Here is a 20,914-nt window from a genome sequence, read left to right on the forward strand (position 1 = left end):
ATAAGTCGACTTTTTGTTTCAACTATAGAACCCTAGTAGTAATATGGAGTTTGATAGTGTATGGTGCCCTTAAGAACATCTCTGCCTTAGTGCAAATACTCCACATTTTTACAATCATGCCCCGAACAATAATAAATAAAATATATCAAAATAAAAACCATTTAATTTCACTATAAATGAAAAAATTTAATCATTTTATTAGGGTATTTATTTAAAAATAATTGTTTCTGAAGATATAAATATATTTATAGTGAAACTATAATTACATGGAAAACAACAGCCAAGTAAAAGTGAGGAAATATTTTAATTGTGTATGAATTAACATTAATGCATACATTGTTTTGTTGATATTTATAGTTCGAATGGTCTAAAGAAGCCGTGCTGCAACTGACTGAGATGTGGCAAAAATATGAGTTCCTCTATAATCCCAAACACAAATTTTACCGCAACCAGAAAGCACGGCATCAAGCTTATAATGATATGGCCAATAAATTAAAAATTTTTAACACTAACATCGAAGCCATCGATGTAAAGGTAAGAATTTTGTGTCAATCCATTGTTGAGCTAAAAATTAGCAGATTTTCGGAATGTGGGTTCAATACCTCTCATACAATTGTCCAATGCACAATCAGTGCCGTAGCACCGTTTTTTATTCGAATGATTAGTTTGGAAAATGTTTATGACATACAACGATACAATCTTACAGCACCGATTGTGAATTGGAAAATGTTAACTGTTATTTTTGAATATCTGGAAAACTATTATTAGTTACTTTAAGAAAATATTCATTTTACACAAAATTTTATTTCCATTTATCATTACATTAATCGAGATTTTTTGGCTAAATATATAATATAATATATGACCGGACCATTTATCGAAATACACGAAAATTTGGGCTTACAAAAAAATATATTTTTCCAGACTAAAATAACATATTTACGCGGACAATATGCAAGGGAAGTCGCTAAAGAGAAGAAAAGAGGTGCGAGTGCAGATCAAGTTTACGTCCCATCTGCTTATTGGTTCCATCAACTATCCTTCTTGGATGATTTTATAAAAGTTCGGAAAGAGTGCAGTAATGTATTTGTAAGTATTTTCTTGAGTGTTATTTCATATATTACCGATTAGGATATTTTATTTATATTGGTATTTATTTCATTTGGGTATTTTCTCCAATAAAGTTACTCCAACAATTATATGTATATTTTGAAAGTCATCTTCGCTTAGTTAAAATGCTTTGCATTTCCTTCGGGCGTATGCATGAAAGAAATCTTTACCTCACATCCCATACAAAATGTCTAGCGAACTATGTATATAGTATAGTTAAAAATAGTCGAGATTTCAACCGCGAACGTGGCCCCTTCCACACAAAAATATTTATATAATTTATATAATTTTGTACAAATCACTTTTTTTTTGTAAATTTTCGTTCCCTCAACCGGATTAGAAGAATATAGAACCAAATTTGGTAGGAAACCTCCAAAATAGCAACGATGAACTCAATACATTTTTTTAAAAATTTATAATTTGTTATGAAAATCTTTAAATAGGAGAGGATGGATTCCCGGAAAATAAATGAAAATTTGTGTGTTATTTGTCTGGATGACAATGTGATCTTAGACTGGAATGAAAACGTTGCCGAATTATGTAATATGAGCTACAAAGATTGCTACTACAAATATACAAAGCTGCAGCCAAGCAGTAAGTAGCCATTTGAATATTAAATTTTTAAAGCATTCATGAATTTTAACATTTTTAGCATTGGATTCTTTTCCGTCAAATTTATGTAAAATATGTTCAAATGGACTTAGAAAGGCCCATTTATTATTTGAAAAAGCATTAGAATCTTTTAAATTTCTTCAAGAAGCACTGACAAATAAAGAAGAATTCGATATGGAAATAAATACGAGTCAAGATACAATGAACTTCGAAATTAAGATATTGGATGTTTGTGAGTCAAATGATTTAATTGAAGAAGAATCTCTCACAGATGATAAGACATTAATAGATATTGAAGATGAAATAATATGTCCCACAAATGCATACGATAATGTTGTACGTATAGAAAATGCAATAAATGATAGTATTTCTAAGGAAATGCATATGCATGAAGATGAAATAATTGAACATGGTGCCATTACTCCAATAGCAAATAGTGAACCTTCGTCCGAGATATTATTGGAACAGGAGCTCAGTCAAAGTTCTGATACAATACCTACTACCTCCTCAACTACGGTTAAAGTCAGACAAATTAATTCATATCTGTGTGCATATTGCTGTAAGTAATTGTTTTAAATTCATACATATTTGTTTGTTATATTTGAACATGATTTCAGTCCATATGGGAAATATTCGCACACCCAATTCAAAAGTGACAATTCAAAATTTAAATTTTTCAGAAATAGAAAATAAATATGTTCCAATTGAAACATAATTTAAAGGCATTAGTGTATAGGTATTGTGCATAGTTTAAGCGTAAAATTAATTTTTCGGGTTTATATAACCCAACAAATTAATTTTGAGTTGTAGGGAGAACAATTGTTTAATTCATCAATTTTAAAAATTAAATTGAATTTGATCTATTTTATTTATTTATTTATTGCAAGTAAATATCTAGAGAAAAGTACCTTTTAAACCATATATGTTTCATCAATATTGGTGGACAATAACATACTTAAAAGTGTACCACAAAAAAAAAAAACGTGTGGCCTCAACAAATGTTCGAAAGAGTTAACTCTTAATTAAATTTTCAAAATCAAACTAAATCTATTTGCTTAACCAGTCCATAAGCATTCAGCATGAGTTAACTCATTGTTTTAATTCCATGGAATTTAATTTATTTCATTAAAAAAGGTTTATGGAATGATTTTTTAATTCTGAATTACGATATTAGTCACTTAACCTCATATTGAATTAAATAATTCGAAGCTCTGCTCCTCAATGATCTCCGCTTTCATTAATATATAAAGTAATATTTGATTAATTATATTAAACATTAAAAAACTAATGGTTTAGATTTGAATTAACAAAAATGGTTTAAAGGATTTATACAAAATTTTTAGTTTTTATTACATTACTATGATATGAAAGTGTAAAAATTGTTTTAACTTACGACATCCGCATAAAAAGCTGATTATTTTTTTGTTTTAGCTTTAAAAGTCAACAATAAATCCACGCTGAGAACTCACGAAGCCACACACAGTGAAAATAGAAAACGAACAGAAACTTGTCCCAAATGTGGGATTAAATTTTATACGAAAATGGCCTTAAAAAATCATATGAGAATACATGAAGAGAATCGGCAAAAAAAATACAAATGTGAATTTTGTGATAAAGAATTCTTCAATCGGGGAGCACTTAATGTTCATAGGCGTATACATCTTGGTCAGATGGTGCCATGCCGACTATGTCCAAAAGAATTTTTCCGACAAGTTGATTTAGACAGACATTTATTGAGGCATTCAGCAACCAATCTCCAAAAAAAAGATGGAAAGGTAAGTTTTTATTATGGCCGCATAAATAATTCATTTAATTTACCTTTGTATTTTTTGTATGTACCTACTAATAAACAAAAACAAAAAATGTAACGACAATGTAAAATAAAAACAAGTAAGAGAGCTACATTCGGCTGTGCCGAATCTTATATACCCTTCACCAAATTATACTTTAAAAAAAAATTTTAAATATTTTTAGGTAAACAAAATTTGTTTTTTTTTCCAAAGTTGTTCTTTTCATTTTTTTTGGAAAAATTGTTTTTTTAAAATTTTTTATTTTAATTTTAAAAAAAACTTTTTTTTGTTTTTTTTTAATATTTAGCAAAAAAAAAACATTTGGTAAAAAAAATTTGGGTTAAAAAATATTTTTTCCGATTTTGACCCATTGTAGGTCCAACTTACTATGGTCTCATTACGCCGTTAATGACTTTTCTTGTCAAGACAAAGTTGTCTGAGCAAAAGCACTAACAATTTTGTCATAACGAAGCAATAATATATATGTACTAATAAATGGATGAAATGAAAAACCATTTTACGTTTTTCATGATAAGAATTTATCAGGTATAGACAGGGGGTTACATACTTCAAAGTTGAAAACAAACCAACTTTTGTACTTTACGTTGAAGTTGTCTGTGCTGATTTTATAACTCTGTATATATATACATACTAGGGTCGATTGTTCGAACAATCGACTTTTTCCTGAATAGTGTCGAAATCGACTTTTTGGTCGGAAAAAGTCGAACAATTGATTATGTTATCTAAAAAGTCGATAAATAGTCGATAAAAGTCGACTTTTTAGATTGTTAAAAAACAAATATTTAATTGCAACTATACTAAAACTCAGGGCACACTTAGAAAGGTGAATGCATCACTACAACAATACAAAAACAACAGGTACTTTGTTTTTGTTAAAAAGTAGGTGAACTGTCAAAGTTGTCAGTTGTTGTTTTTGCTTTTGGGTTTGTTGTATTTTTCGCCACAACAACCACAAGTGAATTGACAATTCAAACTGAATAAAAAAAATAATCAGCTGTTTCATCGCAGTCACCTTTCTGTGCCCTGACCAAGGTGCATTTAATAAATACGCCTTGGCCCTGACTAAAACTATTGCAATTTTGTACACTTGCATTTTTTGTAGTGTATGCTAATATATGTAAATAATAAACAAATGTTTATAAAATAAAGCTTTTTTCTACACAAAATTCTTACAACATTCTTCTAACTATTATCGCCTTGATACATTTAATTTTTATTGCTAAAGATTACAAAAGGCGCATTAATAAATGTAGAAACAAAGTATTTTTCACAAAAAATGGTAAAAGTCGGAATTCGAAAAAAGTCGATTAACTAAAAGTCTGCAGCTGTCAGTCGCAATTAAAGCGATGTCAACATTACAAAAAAACGGCATTATTTTTAGCGGGTTTTCTTAAAAAAAGAACGTAACACTGGTATGAATGACAATTGAAGAAAAAGAGGAAGCACAATACAATTTATTATTTGTTGCGAAAATAGTTAAACAAATAAGAGGCTAATGGATTCCTTGAAATTAAACGGAAATATTTGTCGCATTTGCCTGGATGACAACGTTACAATAAACTGGAGCGAAGAAATTGTCGAATTCAGCGGTATAAGCTACAAAGATTGTTACTACAAGTACACAGAGCTGCAGCAAAGTTGTAAGCATCAACCAGTTGAACATTCAATTTAAAACATTAATTTTATCAATCTTTGTTAGCTGTAGATCCTTTTCCAACAAATTTATGTGAAACATGTTCTAATGGACTTAAAAATACCCATTTATTATTTGAAAAGGCATTGGAATCACTCAAAATACTGCAAGAGTGTCTCACAACAGAAGAGCTTGCACAAACACCTGTGTCATGTTTGAAAAAAGATTCGGATGTGGAATTAAGTAGAAGCCAACCAATAATGAATTTCCAAATTAAGGTTATTGAAAATTTTAAAAATAAAAATGATATATTTGAAGATGAAACTCTTGGGAACGATAAGTCATTAATAGATATTGATGATGAAATATTATGCCCAATAAATGCTTGCGATAACGATAGTGTAGTTGAGGAATCGCCTATTACTAACAGTAGTAATGTGCAAGATGCAACAATTGAACCTGGTCACTTTATTGAAATGCCAAATTATGATTCACCAGCCGAAGACTTATTGGAACAGAAATTAAGCGAAAGCTGTGATAAAGATTCTGAAACCTTCACACATACTAAAAAATCTGCAAAAAGCAGAAGAAATCCATTCTACATATGCTCATATTGCTGTAAGTAACTATTCTGTAAATATGTTTTCCTTTTCAAAACTTATTCACTATTTTGATGTTCTATAAATCGAAATCACATGATTTACACGTTTTGTATTCGAGTAAACAACCAAATTAATCTGTTAATTATTCGTTTTTGAAAGTCACCCCAATATCTTTATGAGACTAGGTATATTTTTGTTTTACAGCTTTGAAGGCCGATAGTATAGCCGTTCTCAAAAGGCATGAAGCTACACATAGTGAAAATAGAGAACGCACTGAAACTTGTCCTCATTGTGAAGTAAAACTATACAATAAAATGGCCTTGAGAGTTCATATGGAAATACATACAGAAAATCGTCAAAAGAAATTCAAATGTGAATTTTGTGAGAAAGCATTCTTCAATCGTGGAGCACTCAATGTTCATAGACGTATACATCTTGGTCAGATGGTGACATGTCGACTATGTCCAAAAGAATTTTATCGGCAAATTGATTTAGACAAGCATTTGTTGATGAGACATTCAGCAGCACCTATACAAACAAAAGTTCCACAGGTATAGTTTTATTATTCTCGTATATATACGATTTTTATATCCTTCACCATAAGTGGTGATAATTCCGTTTGTAATTTCTACATATTTCATTTGTGACCCCATAAAGTACATATTTTCTAGATCGTTATAGATAGCGGTGTCGATATAGACAAGTCCATCTATCTGTCTGGGTTATCAAATTTCCGAAGCCCACAAATAACTTACCAACATGATTAATACATCAATATATCGGGTATGTACCTGGTTCGGTTGCTATTTAAAAACGTCCCATACATGGCTGAGATATAGCACGACATCGATTTAACAAAAAAAAAAAATCGTTTCCAATATTTATCTTAAAGTATACTTTAGTGAAGGGTATATACGATTCGGCACAGCCGAATATAGCACTCTTATTTGTATATATATTTTTATATTTTCTTAATAGCATATATTCGCAATTAATGAAATAAATAATACATAATTAAAATTTATTATTTTTCTTTTTTATTGACAGTTGAAATATACAGTACAATGTCAATATTGTGATAAGACTGTGCCCACTACCAAATGGAAGGAACATAAAGCTGCTCATCTCAATCAACCTCAAGTGAAATGTAAAGTTTGCGATAAGAAATTCTTTGCAAGAGTCAAGTAATTGTTTAATCTCTAAAAAATAATGTGTACCTCTCTTTTTAATTTACTTTTATGGTTTTATTGCAGATGCGTCCGACATTTACAACGAGTACATCATAAGACCCAAGATCAATATGAAACATTCATTCATTATTATGATGACTATAAGACTCGTATATCCCATTTAATGATACAACAACAAGAAAAAGTACAATCAGTTACTAATTAAATTTCTACCATAGTACCATACAAAAACCAATTAACATAAGAAAATGAAGTTAATATTCAGTTAATGAATTGGTATGTTTATGAAAAAAGAATTCGAATATAACAAATCACCTCATTAAATAAGTTTTTGTATTATGATCTTTTCAGCTTCGCTCTACAATAAAATATCAATTAATTTTTGTGATCAATAAGAAAAAATAATAATTATAAATGTTACACTGCATCAATCTAACATCAGTTTAAACACCTACAAGGTATATAATATTCGGTAAGTTTTTTACAGGTAACAAATTTGTATTAAGTCATATACATATGGACATGGTCCCGAATGCGACATTCTTAAACCTTTGAAGTGAAAAAAAAACTTTGGAAATTTGAATTTTTTTCTTATTTAAATTTTTGATAGCATATTTGTAGCACTATATTTAGTGCAAATTATATTATTTTCTATATGAGATAATTCAGATAATTTATTCTTTATAGGAGATATTTACTAATATAATAATTTAATATAATAATTTTAAAGTCCTATAAACTTGCTATGACCGTCAGTCTGTTTAAAGTATAATTTAGTGAAGGGTATATAAGATTCAGCACAGCCGAATATAGCTCTCTTACTTGTTTAATATAATGTTAGAAAAATTCATTTGTTTATCAACATTTTTATTTTCGGTCACGGTGATCCTTTCTATGGAAATGATGATTTATTTGTTTTTTCTTTTTTGTGTCCATTGGTTTAGTTGATTTATTTGTTATGTTCATTGACTTCGTGTTCCTGTATAACCTGAACATATGTGAAATTTTTACGCTTTTTTAAATTTTTCGTATTTGTTAAACTTTGAAGCTGCGACATATCAATTTCATGGCTTTCACTAGAATGCACTCTTTCCAAATGTATTTTATACCTGGAACAAAAAATAAATTTTTGAGAAAATCTTTTATTCCTTTCTATAAGTTAGAAGCTTACTCACTTTTGTCTGGAGGGATATGATTTGCTACAAAAATCACACGGATATGGCATTTCACTATGTGTATAGGAATGTTCATTTAATGCTTTCGTCGATGAAAACAATTTACCACACTCTTCGCATTCCAATTTAATGCCCTGATGCTGACACATGTGTGTTTTCAAATGGCCCTTAATGGTAAATTTCTTGTCACACATGGTACACTCAAATGGTTGTTCACGTTTGTGAAATCTCATATGTATTTTCAGTTCATAACTGCGCGTAAATTGCTTGCCACATTCGATACACTCCAAGGTATGTCCCTCGTGCAGACGTTTGTGATTGTTTAGAGCAGTTGTGGAAAAATATACCTTTATTAGAAATAGAAAAAAATTATTTATTTAAATTAATTTTTATTTATATGACTATAATCCTGATTATTAACCTTATCACAATAATTGCATTTATGAGTCGCCCGATCGTCAAGATGCACGACCATATGCTGATTCAGATAACGTTGTGATGAAAATTCTTTACAGCATATTTCACATTGATTGTTTTCCAGTTCCTTTTCACGTCTATGAAATCTCAGGTGTACTTTTAATTCATAGCTGCCACTAAACTCTTTTCCACATTCATTACAATTTAATGGTTGTCCTTGGTGTATACGTTTATGACTAATTAAGGCGGTTTTGCTAATATATTCCTATGGAAAATTAAACAGGTCTCAAAACTGGTATTGCTTTACCGTAATTCGTTTCGAAATGAATCATTCGCAAAAAACAATATACAAATGGAACTTCGAATTAATTAATTCAATTTGATCTTAATTCATTAAAATCTTAATGAAGAATTATTATTTTTTTTGAACCTTTCCATACATAATAAGTTATTTACATTTTATAATCGAATTACTAAGTAAAGAGAAGTTTAAGAGATAATAGGTACCTTTTCGCAGTATTCACATTTATGTAGCTCTTGAAAATCTTCGTGCACAATCATATGTTGTGTCAAATAACGTTGTAAAGAAAATGATTCGTTACATACTTTACAGGTATACTCTTGATCCTTCCTGCGTCTATGATAATTAAGATGAACTTTTAAGAGATGAGAGGTTCTATAGGTACGATCTTTAATAAAATTATACAAATAATTTATAATTAATACATACACACATATGTTACTAAATAAATCAAGGAAAAGATAAAATTTTGGTTTGAATATTGAAAGTACATATTTTGAAAGTTGTCCTTGTCCTCCTATTTATACGAATGTTAGCATATTACTTACTGCAGATATGACATTTTAGCTTTTTAAAGGTATAACTGTTTGTATTTTCCTGAAAAGTCTTGGAATCTTCTTGTAAATGTTGGATTCTTTCAGAAATAACGGGTTTGACTTCTGTAATTAAATATATATATATACATACATATGTATGTATATTTATTATTAGTTCAAACTGTGTGCACATGTTTTATTTAAATAGATTCTACAATAGATTCATGATGTGCTAACTTAAATGCATTAAAATCTCCATACATTACAAAATTAATTGCATTCATCATTTATTAAAAATAAAAAAATAAAATATTCACCGTCTATGATAACTTCCTCCATCTCAGCAATAACATTGTAGTCGTTCATATCAAAAGCTTCATCTTCTGCTCTAATTAAATGGTCGAAATCATTATCACTCTATTGAATTAACAATTTATATTGGCTTAAATAGGTGACCTTTTATAATATAATTATGATAATGTCTGTTTAGCACTTACCGCCTCAGCAGTCTCCTCAAGTTTTATAATTGAAATTTCCGTAAGTTCAATTGTGTCTTTATTGTGATCATATTTTTGCAAATTTTCTTCTAAAATTGACTGTGAACTTTGTGCCTTTTGTAGGAATTTATAAACAATTTGCAACTCGGATTCACATACTGTACATAAACACTGTGGTCCATCATCATGTTCCTCTATGGCTAAATTGGTACACAAACGCAAACATTCCAAATAATTCAGTGTTGACGTATTATTCCCTTCTGCAGTTTCATTACTCTGGAAGGGTGTTTGAAAATCGATGCTTTCGTTGGTGGCGTTTAAACAGACGCGACAAATGGGTAAAACACTTTCCATAATTAATTATACCTACTCGTACATTAAATTAATTCCGTTTATAAATAAACGGTTCTTTACCATCTCACGTCAACTTCAAGCATCAAGAATTCTAAAAAAAAGAAAACAAAACAGAAACCTAAGGCAGCTCTGTTTAAACGACGGCGTCATTAGTTAAGCGCAAAATGATCGGCGTTAATGCCATAACATTAGTGGCATTCACAATAAAGGTTCGAATGAATTTCTAGGCATAATTTCTTAGTACATCAAACGTAGTGAATTCATTCCTTTGAGAATTAAATTAATTCCAAGGCGAATTTATACAAGGTGGAGTCAGTGAAACAGCTGATAATTTTTTTTTTCGCTTTTTGGTTCTAATAACTGTCAAAGCTTGTTTTTATATTTAAATATCTACATATTCTAAGCTTATTAATAAAATATTTATTGTTTACATAAATAAGTAAAGCTCGCACTATTCAATTATCTACACTATATTAAGTTTAAATACTTGTTTGTTAAATTTTTCTTTTTGTTTTTTTTGACATTTGTTAAGACCAATCGTTGTTTTTGTAGAACTGACACCACCTTGTATGAATTCGCCTTGATTAATTCCTTATTGAATCACTAAAATTGTTCATTAATTGAAATCCATTTTATAAAAAAACCTTAATAAAATTCATGATACAAGGTATTTTTTGCCATTTGCCATTTTAATGTTCTGTCGTTTGTTGGAATTTTAAAAAATCGAGTAATCCCATTTTTATAACCTTCACTATGAGTGGCAAGGGTTTGTCATTCCGTTTGTAATTTGTACATTTTTCATTTGCGACCCCACAAGTATATATGTATATTCTGGATCGTTATTGATATCGGAGTCGATGTAGTCATGTCCGTCTGTATGTAGAAATCAACTTTCTGTAGCCCCCAAATAACTTACATACATGATTCATACATCAATATATCCGATATAGAGCCGGTTCGGTTGTTAATCGAGAAAATCGGCCCACAAATGGCTGAGGTAAAATTTATTAGTATTAACAGTAAATTACTGTATTGTAACAGTATTATAGTTTTTTTTTAGCAATTTTTTGTAATTATTTTTTTTTTCAAAATTTTAAAAATTAAGTAAATTTCCGTAAAGTTGAATTTTTTTAGCTCGCACAATTTTACCACTGTTTTTACTAAAAATTTTATAATTATCCTTACGTAAAAAAATATTAGACAAAATGTCATACAATAATTGCCTATGATCAATAAGAATATAATAACCGCAGATGTGGACAATTGGATACCTTTTTGAGCAAAATCAGTGCTGTTGAAAATCACTTTCCATAGCGTTGCATTTTTTATGCTCGCTACTGTATATACTTTGTGGGGTCGCAAATGAGAAATGTAGAAATTACTCATGGCGAAGGGTATAAAAATGGGGGTAAAATTTAAAATTTAGCGACCTCAAATTAGTAAACAACAGCTACAAAATTCCATGCAACACAAAAAAAGTTGAATTTTGTTGCCCTATGTTATTTTCAAATAAAACTCTCTGTATTTTGTTTATTTTTTAATTTATTAATTATTTATTTTATAACTTTTTTTTTTTAATTTTATTAATATTGTTTTTATATTATTTATATGAAAACAAATGCAAAACATTTAACATACAAATACACTGACACTATATAGGAGAGGAGATATAACGTACAAAGTGAAAAAATTGGGAGTGTGTTAGTGTTTGGAAGGAAGTAAGGATTAACGGGAAACATTTAGGAAGTGTGGATAGTAAGGGAAACAAAAATTAAACATACTTACGTACATACTTATACTTAGGATTAAGTGATTCAAAATATATAAACAAAACAAAACGGGACAAATAAAATTCGAATTAAAAATTTAACAAATAGCATGGTACATACATATTTAGTAATTAACTTTTCAATTAGTTAATGGCTTTTAGACATCTTAGTTGTGATTTTTAAAAAATATTGTTCTCTTTTTTGTTTCTTATAAATTTAGTTTTTTATTAGTTAGTTTTGCCTGCTTTGAATTGAGTTTGTACAAATATATAGTAAATATATGAATATTTATATGTAAACTCTTACATATTTATGATTTATTTTAAAAAATAGTGCTTTTAACTATTATATATTTATTACCACATTCAAACATACATACATATAAAATTATACATAAGTATGCTTATAAATCATAGTAAAATTTAGTTAAGTTTTTATTGTTTGCTTTTTTATCTATGAATATTTTAAATTTAATAGATTTATTATAACAGTCTTTTATGGCGTATATATTTTTATGTTTTAGTTTTTATTTTTATTTTTTTTTTTTTAATGCAATACCAGATCAAAGGTTCAAAAGAATTAATTCTTAATTTAATTTTCGACATCAAAATAAATTTTATCTTTTAACTATTACATTAAAGAATTCATTATGAATTAATTCATAGACTTAATTCCTGTGTACTAAAAATGTATTGAATTCATTCCTTTGAGAATTTATTCTTTACAGAATTCCATTACAAAATAGCTTTAAAAAAATCCATTACAAAATAGCTTTAAAAATGTGTTGAATGATTTAATTGTTCTTCAATTCAAATCTATTACCAAAAGTTTGAATAAAGGTGTTTCAATTCATTTTGTAAATGATTAAAAGCAAAACAAAATAAAACTGAACGAAGAGAAAATATTTGAATTCAATTTTATTAGAATTGAATTAACAAAAATTTAAACATTCAAAGGTTGAATGAATTCTGTTATGAATTATTAATTCATTGATTGAATCCAACGATTTGGAATGAATGGCTAACATTTTTTAATTCCGAATTAAGATTTTAGAGAATTAAGCACAAATTGAATTAATTTATTCGAAGCTCTGTATCAGATACAATCAATCATATTTATTTATATATATCAGTTATATTATATATTATATATTAGTTACATACATAAGTATGTATATTTTTATATAGTTGTTATTATATACATACATACATATATTATACATAAATTACATTCATGCATATATTTATTTATGTATGCATATCTTCATATATACCCCTATATTCATAAAAAAAAATTAAATTCAAACCATGTTCTAAAGCTAAATTTCCATTTGATTTTAAAACGCTGTTTAAATTTAAAAATTGTTTATGAATAAGGCCTGCAGTATATATGTACATATTTAATTTTAAATATTTATGTGTAAATTTTAATTATTAGTTGGTATATTTAAGCTAAAATATATATTAATTTATCTATAAAAATTTTCTTAGATAAAAATAATTTCTAACATAACATTTTTAATTACACTTTTAGATTTTTTTTTAAAGTTACATACAATCGTTAATATATACGTATGTAGGTACTTAATGATGGTTTAATTGCAATTCTATTTACTTTTGAACGGATTGGGGTTATGCCAAAAATAACACTAAAATATTATGATTTTGATCTGAAGGTCGTAAAAACGATTGAAAGTAAGTAAGCTATCGAAACCAGAAAAACTTAGTTTTCAATTTCAATTTATTTTTGAAAAATTTCTTCTAACGCAAGTTCTCATTTGATAGCTATTTTCAGAATTTCTACACCATTTCCAATTGTATTTCAGAATTTTCTAATTCCATTTCAGAATTTTCCATTTAGAATTTTCTGAATTTTCTAATTCAATTTCAGAATATTCCAATTATATTTCAGAATTTTCCATTTAAATTTCAGAAATTTCTAATTGTATTTCAGAATTTTAAATTTATACTTAAAAAGTTTCTAATTGTATTTAAGAATTTTCTAATTGTATTTCATCAATTTCCAATTGTTGTAGTATTTCAGAATTGTGAAATGTTATAGTATTGAGTTTTCTTTGTTTAAGATTAATATAAATGTAAACAAATTAGTTCCGTTGTTCTCTCATATTATATCAATGTTAATCGCAGTTGGAGACGCTGTGTAAAAGTCATCTAAGATCAAATAAACATTTGTAGAAAATAGTGGTTACGTTTTGAGCAATGTGAACGTAACTTATTACTACTTCAAGGCAGACATTTAAAAAAAGGTCATGGATTTATCATATATCCAAAATATAGAACATTTATATATTTGCTGCAGAATATACATATTTTTATCGCCCCTGTTAAATCGAGTTGTTTCACGAATTTGTATAAACGTAAACGTTTCTCGGATTCGGTTTACAGTACAGGGGTTCGATTCTGGTTCTGTGAAACGGTGAAATGAAAAGTTTTTTTTCTTATTTTCATAGAGTTTCCGATTATCGTTTAGTGAAAAAATGATAAATAAATTCAAATGTTTTCATATGAAAATAACAAGTGGAATAAAACAAATTGAATAACGGGAAACGCAATTTGTGTAATTGTGAAATGATAATATGAAAAGTTATATATAAAAATTATAATTGATGTTTCGAGTTTCAAACAGTTCAGATCAATTAATTAAGCATTGGCCATGAAAATATTTATTTTACTATAAATATTAACGATTGTATGTGAAGTTCTTCAATAATAAAATAAAATCTATAACATTTTTTGTAACATTTCATTTCATCCTCTTTTTAATAGTTTTAACAATTCGTAACAGTTTCCATTTAAACGTTTGCTTAATCTAATCACATTCATAATAACAGCGGCGAACAAAAACTAAAGTAATTGCATAACAATTTAATTGAAAGTTTAACAAAATTTATTAAAAAAATAAAAACAAAAAATAAGTAAGAGAGCTACATATATTCGGCTGAGCCGAATCTTATTTACCCTTCACCAAATTATACTCTAAAATACAAATATTTTTAGGTAAATATATATATTTTTTTTTTTTAAATTTTATTAAATTTATTAGTGAAAAAATTTTGTAGCAAAAAAACTTTTTGTTAAAAAAAGATAGTAAACAAATATTTTTTCAGATGTTGACCCATTGCAGGTCCGACCTACTACGGCGTTATATATGTCGTTGCAAAGGTCTAACTATCATTAGATATCCATATTGTCTATATTAATGTCTTAATCCAGATATAGATAAAAAATAGTTCTAAAATCGTTGTTGTCGTGGTTTTTACCTTATTCTCAGCCATTTGCGGCCGATTTTCTCGATTTTAAATACCCTTGTCTATCATGTATGTATGTTATTTGAGGGCTACGGAAAGTTAATTTCAACATATATAGACGGACATGGCTTATCGACTTCGCTATCTATAACGATCCAGAATATAATTTGTGGGATCGCAATTGAAAATGGAATGACAAACTTGAAGTCAAAATTGAAGTTGTACATTGTACAATTTAATAGTTATGAGCACTTTTATAGTTTTGGAATTTTATTTTTTTTTTCAAAATTCAAGACGTCATATTTCTGGACCGACAAGAGTCTTCAGTGCAAAAGCCAAGGATTTTATGAACACTTTAAATGTATAGAGCCCAATTATGAATAAAAAATTCGCGGGAGTTTTGAATAGGAAAAATGGGAAAAAACGTCGGCGGATTTTTTATTCATAATTGGGCTGATATAGCTGTGGTAAATTTCATTAAAATCTGAAATAAGAATATCTGATGAATATTTATAAAATTGGACCCATTTTTATTACAACTCGATTGAAAGACACTGATTTCAAAACTGGACTACTTCTTTAGTATTGTAACATAGTCTGGTTTAATGTTATCTTATTGAAAATGATTTGAAATCTAATGTATATGTATACAAATTCAAAATATGTAATCATTAAAAAAATCAATTTATTTTGTTCGCAACTGTTTCTCTAAAAATATTACAATTATTATAATATTAATATTGAAGTGAATATAAAAATACATTTAAATATAACTAGTAATATGTATATTAGACTGTTCCATATTTTTAAAATTTTTATAGTTTATTTTATTGTAAAATCAATTTAATCGGTAACGGCATTGCACTGAAGTTTTTAAATTAATTAACAGGGAAAAAATTTGCAATTGTTAATGGAATTAGTTTGAAATTCAATGATTCTAAAACAAGGTTTTTTTTTAAATTTGCCATTGTTAATGGAATTAGTTTGAAATTCAACGATTCTAAAACAAGTGTTTTTTTTACTTTTTCGATTTTCAAGGAATACGGATTGGCTTTGTGTGACAATTGGTATCAAATTGCAACGTTGAAAATTTTAGTTAAATGGGATATTCGTCAATGCGGCACGGGATGCAGCACCGACTCTGAATTTTAGAAAACTGAAATTTTTCAGTTTGTGCAATAACATAATAAAACTGTTATTTATATAGAATTATCTTTCCAAAAAAAATTTAAGGCAAACAATTTCTTCGACCATGAATATTGCGTTTGTGTTTTATTTATAAAGAGAGAAAAAAAATTTCGTTCAGTATTTCAAATTTGAATTTCCATTTGTCCACAACGTTACATGATTAAAATTTTGCAAGTTTGTACCAAGGCGAATTTATACAAGGTGGTGGTAGTTCTACAAAAACAACAATGGTCTTAACAAATGTCAAAAAACATAAATTAAAAATTAAACAAATATGTATTAAAACTAAATATAGTGTAGATAATTGAATAGTGAGGGCTTTACTTATTTATGCAAAATATAAATATTTTGTTAATTAGCTTAGAATATGTAGATATTGAAGTATAAAAACAAGCTTTGACAGGTGTTAGAACCAAACAAGCGATAAAAGAGTAATTAGCTTATTGACTGACTCCACTTTGTATAAATTCGCCTTGGTTTGTACTAAATAAATGGCAAAGAGACAGCTCAATTCTTGACATTTCATCATTTGACAGCCAATTTACTTCCTAAGCTTTGCCCAGCTTTTATTTTTTATTTCTTTGTCATAATAAATTTCTAATGAGCAATTCTTATATTTTTAGAATTAATTTGAGTTTTAAAAATGGTTTACAAGTATGAGAGGTAGGTCTAATAGGTCAGGCTATCACCCATATCGGACCATAGGGTTTAGAATGAGTTTAGAATTCGGTATTTCACCTCCAATTGTGTCTCCAAGTATGGACGAGTGGGTTGGATCTGAATAGCTGTTTGAAGGGGGTGCAGTTTTCTGGTACTGGAGCCGGAGTATATGTAGTAGATGAGGACATCAACGTGTCATACAGACTCCCAGACGAATGCAGTGTCTTCCAGGCCACGGATTTGTTAAGGACACACGTCACAGAGGGATCTGTAGTGAAAATTTATGTAGATAGTCAGGCAGCACTCAGAGCTTTTATGCTCCCGAGCATAGAGCTGAACTGTAAGAGGGCTCTAGAAGCGTTATTGATTCCGGGATTCTACTAACCAATCCTGGTGTAGTAAGACGTATTTTATTCTGTCCTTTTCCTTTGGACTGGGTTTTTCACTTTATTCATCTTTATGTCATCTGACTTCTTATTTTTCTCTCCAATTTTATTTCTTCTCTTCAGACCTATGGGTCTCCGAGTGGAAGTGTACTTCTATAGTACACACCCCATCAAATTTATTTATCTATGATAAGAACTTTTATGAATCTTAAGAAGATGAACATAGTATTATATTATAAAATTCACGAACCTTTTTCCCTGAGATACATAATGGTCGGTAGAATTTTTAATAACTCGAAAAGTTTAAAACCGATTTCTGTCCCTTATATCTTTTTCGAAAGATTATATTAAGTCTTACAATTAGAGTATTCAAAAACTGACTTATTCGAAAAATTGCATTTTTTAAGAAACCGGTCGAAAAAAATGGTTAACAGGTATTTTATTATATGCTGGAACTGTTATAGATCAGGAAAATTAAAACTTTTATATCTAATCTTAATAAGATTTATTGATAAAAGAAAATACTTCATGTTAAAATCACAACGGTTTTGGAACCGAAATCTTTTAAGATTTTCGATACGAAAATAAGAATATGTGGCCAAAAAGTACAAAAAGTAAAAAAAAAAATATTTGGCTGTGCCGAATCTTTAATTCGGCTGTGCCGAATCTTTATACCCTTCACCAAATTATACTTAAAAATATTTTTTTTAAATATTTTAAATAAAAAAATTAAAATTTTTTTTAAATAGTTTTTAATTTTTTTCCAAATTGTTTTTTAAAAAGTTTTGTCCAAATTTTTTTTAGTTTTTAAAAAAAAAATTTTTGGAAAAAGAATTTTTGACAACAAAAAATGTTTGATGAGAAAAAAAATCGTGTTAAAAAATATTTTTCCCGATTTTGACCCATTGTAGGTCCAACTTACTATAGCCTAATATACATCGTTGCAATGGACTTTGAAATATTTATCATTAGATATCCATATTGTCTATATTAATGACATTAAACCAGATATAGATAAAAAATAGGCCAAAAATCGAGGTTGTCCCGGTTTTTTCCTTATATCTCAGCCATTTGTGGACCGATTTTGTCGATATCAACCGAGCCGAAAGAATTTCCGATATATTGATGTATCAATCATGTTTATAAGTTATTTGGGGCTACGAAAAGTTGATTTCAACATACAGACGGACAGACAGAATATACATATATACTGTGTGAGGTCGCAAATGAAAAATGTAGAAATTACAAACGGAATGACAAACTTAACTTGCCACTCATGGGGAAGGGTATAAACATATTTTTTGACCAGAAAATAAAAAAAAAAATTTTAAATTCTTAAAAACCGGTTAACCTATACAAAAAAAAACCGACCTGTCGAATAATGCTAAAATATCGAAAGCTGTCGGTTTTTCAAACAGAAAATAATCGGTTTCGGTTTTTGAACACTCTAGTTACAATAAATAATCGAAACTCCCTAAAAAATCATAAAAAACCAACCTAATCAGGTTAGGTTAAAATGGTTGAGTACAATATAAATTAAAAACTTTTAAAGGGGAGTTACAAGCCGTTTTTTGAATTTATTTTTTTTCCATACATTTCTACAACAGTCTAATATACATAGATGTATACAACATACATATATATTTGTATTATTAATAATAATTAAAAAAAAAAAGAATTTAATATTTGAATTAGTTTTTGTTTAATAATAAATTGCACCGTGTTTGTTTTTTTTTTTCTTTAAAATTTTGTCTATAATTTTTTGTTTGTTTTCAATTAATAATATTTATGTTCGTATGTATGAGTGTGTTTAAGTGTAAAAAACAATCAGACATACAGTGTGTAGCATAATTATTGCAACATTTTTCATATTATTGTAGTAAAGATTTACCTAACTAATTTTTGTTTTGTTTTTTTTTTTTTAATATTCTTAATATTATATTACATATTAATTAGACTTATTTAGTTAGACCTTACCTCAATAAAACCTAAGTTTTTAAGTTGTTTTAATTTAACATTTCATTAAATATGTAGTTACAAGTATATTCAGTTTTATTACGCCATTGCTACTAAGACGTACATATTTAGTTTTAGTTGTATTGTTTTGTAGTTTTTCATCTTCATTTTGTAAAAATTAATAAGGAAAATTAATAATTAAAGAAACCTATTTTATTTGTTTGTAAATAATTGTATAAATATTGTTTTCCATAACATTCTCGTTCAATCACTCTTAAGACATTTCATTTCAATAATGTTTCTTATTTCGATTCATTATCTGGTTAATTAATTTTTAGTTTACAATCATAGTTGTACATCATTCTCTGTATTCAATTGTGCTTCAGTTTCCACAATACTTTTATTATTTGTTGTTATTGTTGCGGGATGCACAGATTGTGTGGAATTTTGTTGTTGCTGCTGTTCTTGTTCTTGGTTTTGAAATTGTTGCTGCTGTTGTTGTTGTTGAGACTCTTCTAAACCATTTTCCACACATTTTCGAATTGTTTCACTGTCACTGCAACTACTACTTTCACTATTCTTTCGTTGAACTTCAAATTCGTTGGTTATATTTATATACATTTCTTGTTGCTTTTGATGCTCTTTCTATAGTAAATTAATATATAAAAAAATAAAGGAATAAAATATTAATAAGTATTCATTTAATATTATGGTATAAGTAAATATTTAATATGTATCAAAGTTTCGAAAGAATTAATTCTTAATTCAATTTTCAAAATCAAATTAAATATAATCACCCCTATCGGCAATAACATGTGAAATTTTGTTCCTATGAAATATCCATTTCCCTCGAAGGGAAAATTGCTATCGTGATTATCCCCATGAACTTTTCATTCATAATAGTTGATTTTGTTTGTAACAGCTTTTTATTATTTACAAAATTCCATCTAAAAATTCCACAACATGGGGAATTTTTTCACGTGAACAAAGTTGATGAACGAAAAAGGGAACATATTTCATGTGAAATATAATATGGTCAATTCACAAGGTCTCTTATCAGTCATAATCACCCCTATCGGCAATAACATGTGAAATTTTGTTCCCATGAAATATCCATTTCCCTCGAAGGGAAAATTGCTATCGTGATATTCCTATGAACTTTTCATTCACAATAGTTCATTTTGTTCGTAACAGCTGTTTATTGTTTACAAAATTCCATCTAAAAATTCACAACTTGGGGAATTTTTTCACGTGAACTAAGTTGATGAACGAAAAAAGGAAAAGGGAACATATTTCATGTGAAATATTGATTCGCGATAGGGGTGATTGTCTCAATGTCTTAATATATCACGACTCTTAGGCATTCGGCGCAGGTCTCTTCTGGTTGGTTACGATAACACAATAAACGTAGCTTGAAAAGCAATGAAAACCATTGTTAAATATTAGGAC

At 28.1% G+C, this 20,914-nt stretch overlaps 3 protein-coding genes across 7 annotated transcripts in view; 1 reads left to right on the forward strand and 2 right to left on the reverse strand.

Annotated features, from left to right (window-relative positions):
* The first annotated feature begins 150 nt into the window (after nt 1-150).
* Nucleotides 151-7,373, forward strand: LOC135958809 (PR domain zinc finger protein 5-like). Of its 3 annotated transcripts, XR_010576457.1 has the most exons (9): nt 151-290; nt 358-534; nt 925-1,089; nt 1,554-1,704; nt 1,763-2,281; nt 3,154-3,497; nt 6,816-6,952; nt 7,022-7,234; nt 7,310-7,373. XR_010576457.1 is itself a non-coding variant. In XM_065509711.1 (8 exons), the coding sequence occupies exons 1-8, from the start codon at nt 267-269 to the stop codon at nt 7,161-7,163; spliced, it is 1,659 nt and encodes a 552-aa protein (XP_065365783.1). In that variant the 5' UTR covers nt 151-266; the 3' UTR covers nt 7,164-7,285. The 3 variants fall into 3 exon arrangements, 2 of the variants coding, with proteins under 2 accessions (XP_065365783.1, XP_065365784.1); XM_065509711.1 differs by lacking the exon at nt 7,310-7,373 and having other exon boundaries at nt 7,022-7,285; XM_065509712.1 differs by lacking the exons at nt 151-290; nt 358-534; nt 925-1,089; ... (2 more) ...; nt 3,154-3,497; nt 7,310-7,373 and adding exons at nt 4,904-5,173; nt 5,233-5,784; nt 5,973-6,319 and having other exon boundaries at nt 7,022-7,285.
* Nucleotides 7,374-7,808: 435 nt separating this feature from the next.
* LOC135956851 (zinc finger protein 883-like) lies at nt 7,809-10,305 on the reverse strand. The gene is made up of 7 exons (XM_065507446.1): nt 9,885-10,305; nt 9,705-9,804; nt 9,400-9,510; nt 9,058-9,239; nt 8,555-8,815; nt 8,134-8,480; nt 7,809-8,067 (listed from the first exon to the last, which is right to left on the reverse strand). Exons 1-7 carry the CDS (start codon nt 10,236-10,238, stop codon nt 7,908-7,910), a joined length of 1,515 nt encoding a protein of 504 aa, XP_065363518.1. The 5' UTR covers nt 10,239-10,305; the 3' UTR covers nt 7,809-7,907.
* Nucleotides 10,306-19,053: 8,748 nt separating this feature from the next.
* The window catches only part of gce (germ cell-expressed bHLH-PAS), a 70,830-nt gene continuing 68,969 nt past the window's right edge, over nt 19,054-20,914 (reverse strand). For all 3 annotated transcript variants that reach the window (XM_065506689.1, XM_065506690.1, XM_065506688.1), the window contains one exon: nt 19,054-20,110. In XM_065506689.1, the coding sequence (XP_065362761.1) occupies nt 19,811-20,110 (300 nt within the window). In that variant the 3' untranslated portion in view covers nt 19,054-19,810. The remainder of the gene's footprint in view (nt 20,111-20,914) is intronic.

This window comes from Calliphora vicina, chromosome 4 (assembly GCF_958450345.1).
Source record: "Calliphora vicina chromosome 4, idCalVici1.1, whole genome shotgun sequence".
NCBI lineage: Eukaryota > Metazoa > Arthropoda > Insecta > Diptera > Calliphoridae > Calliphora > Calliphora vicina.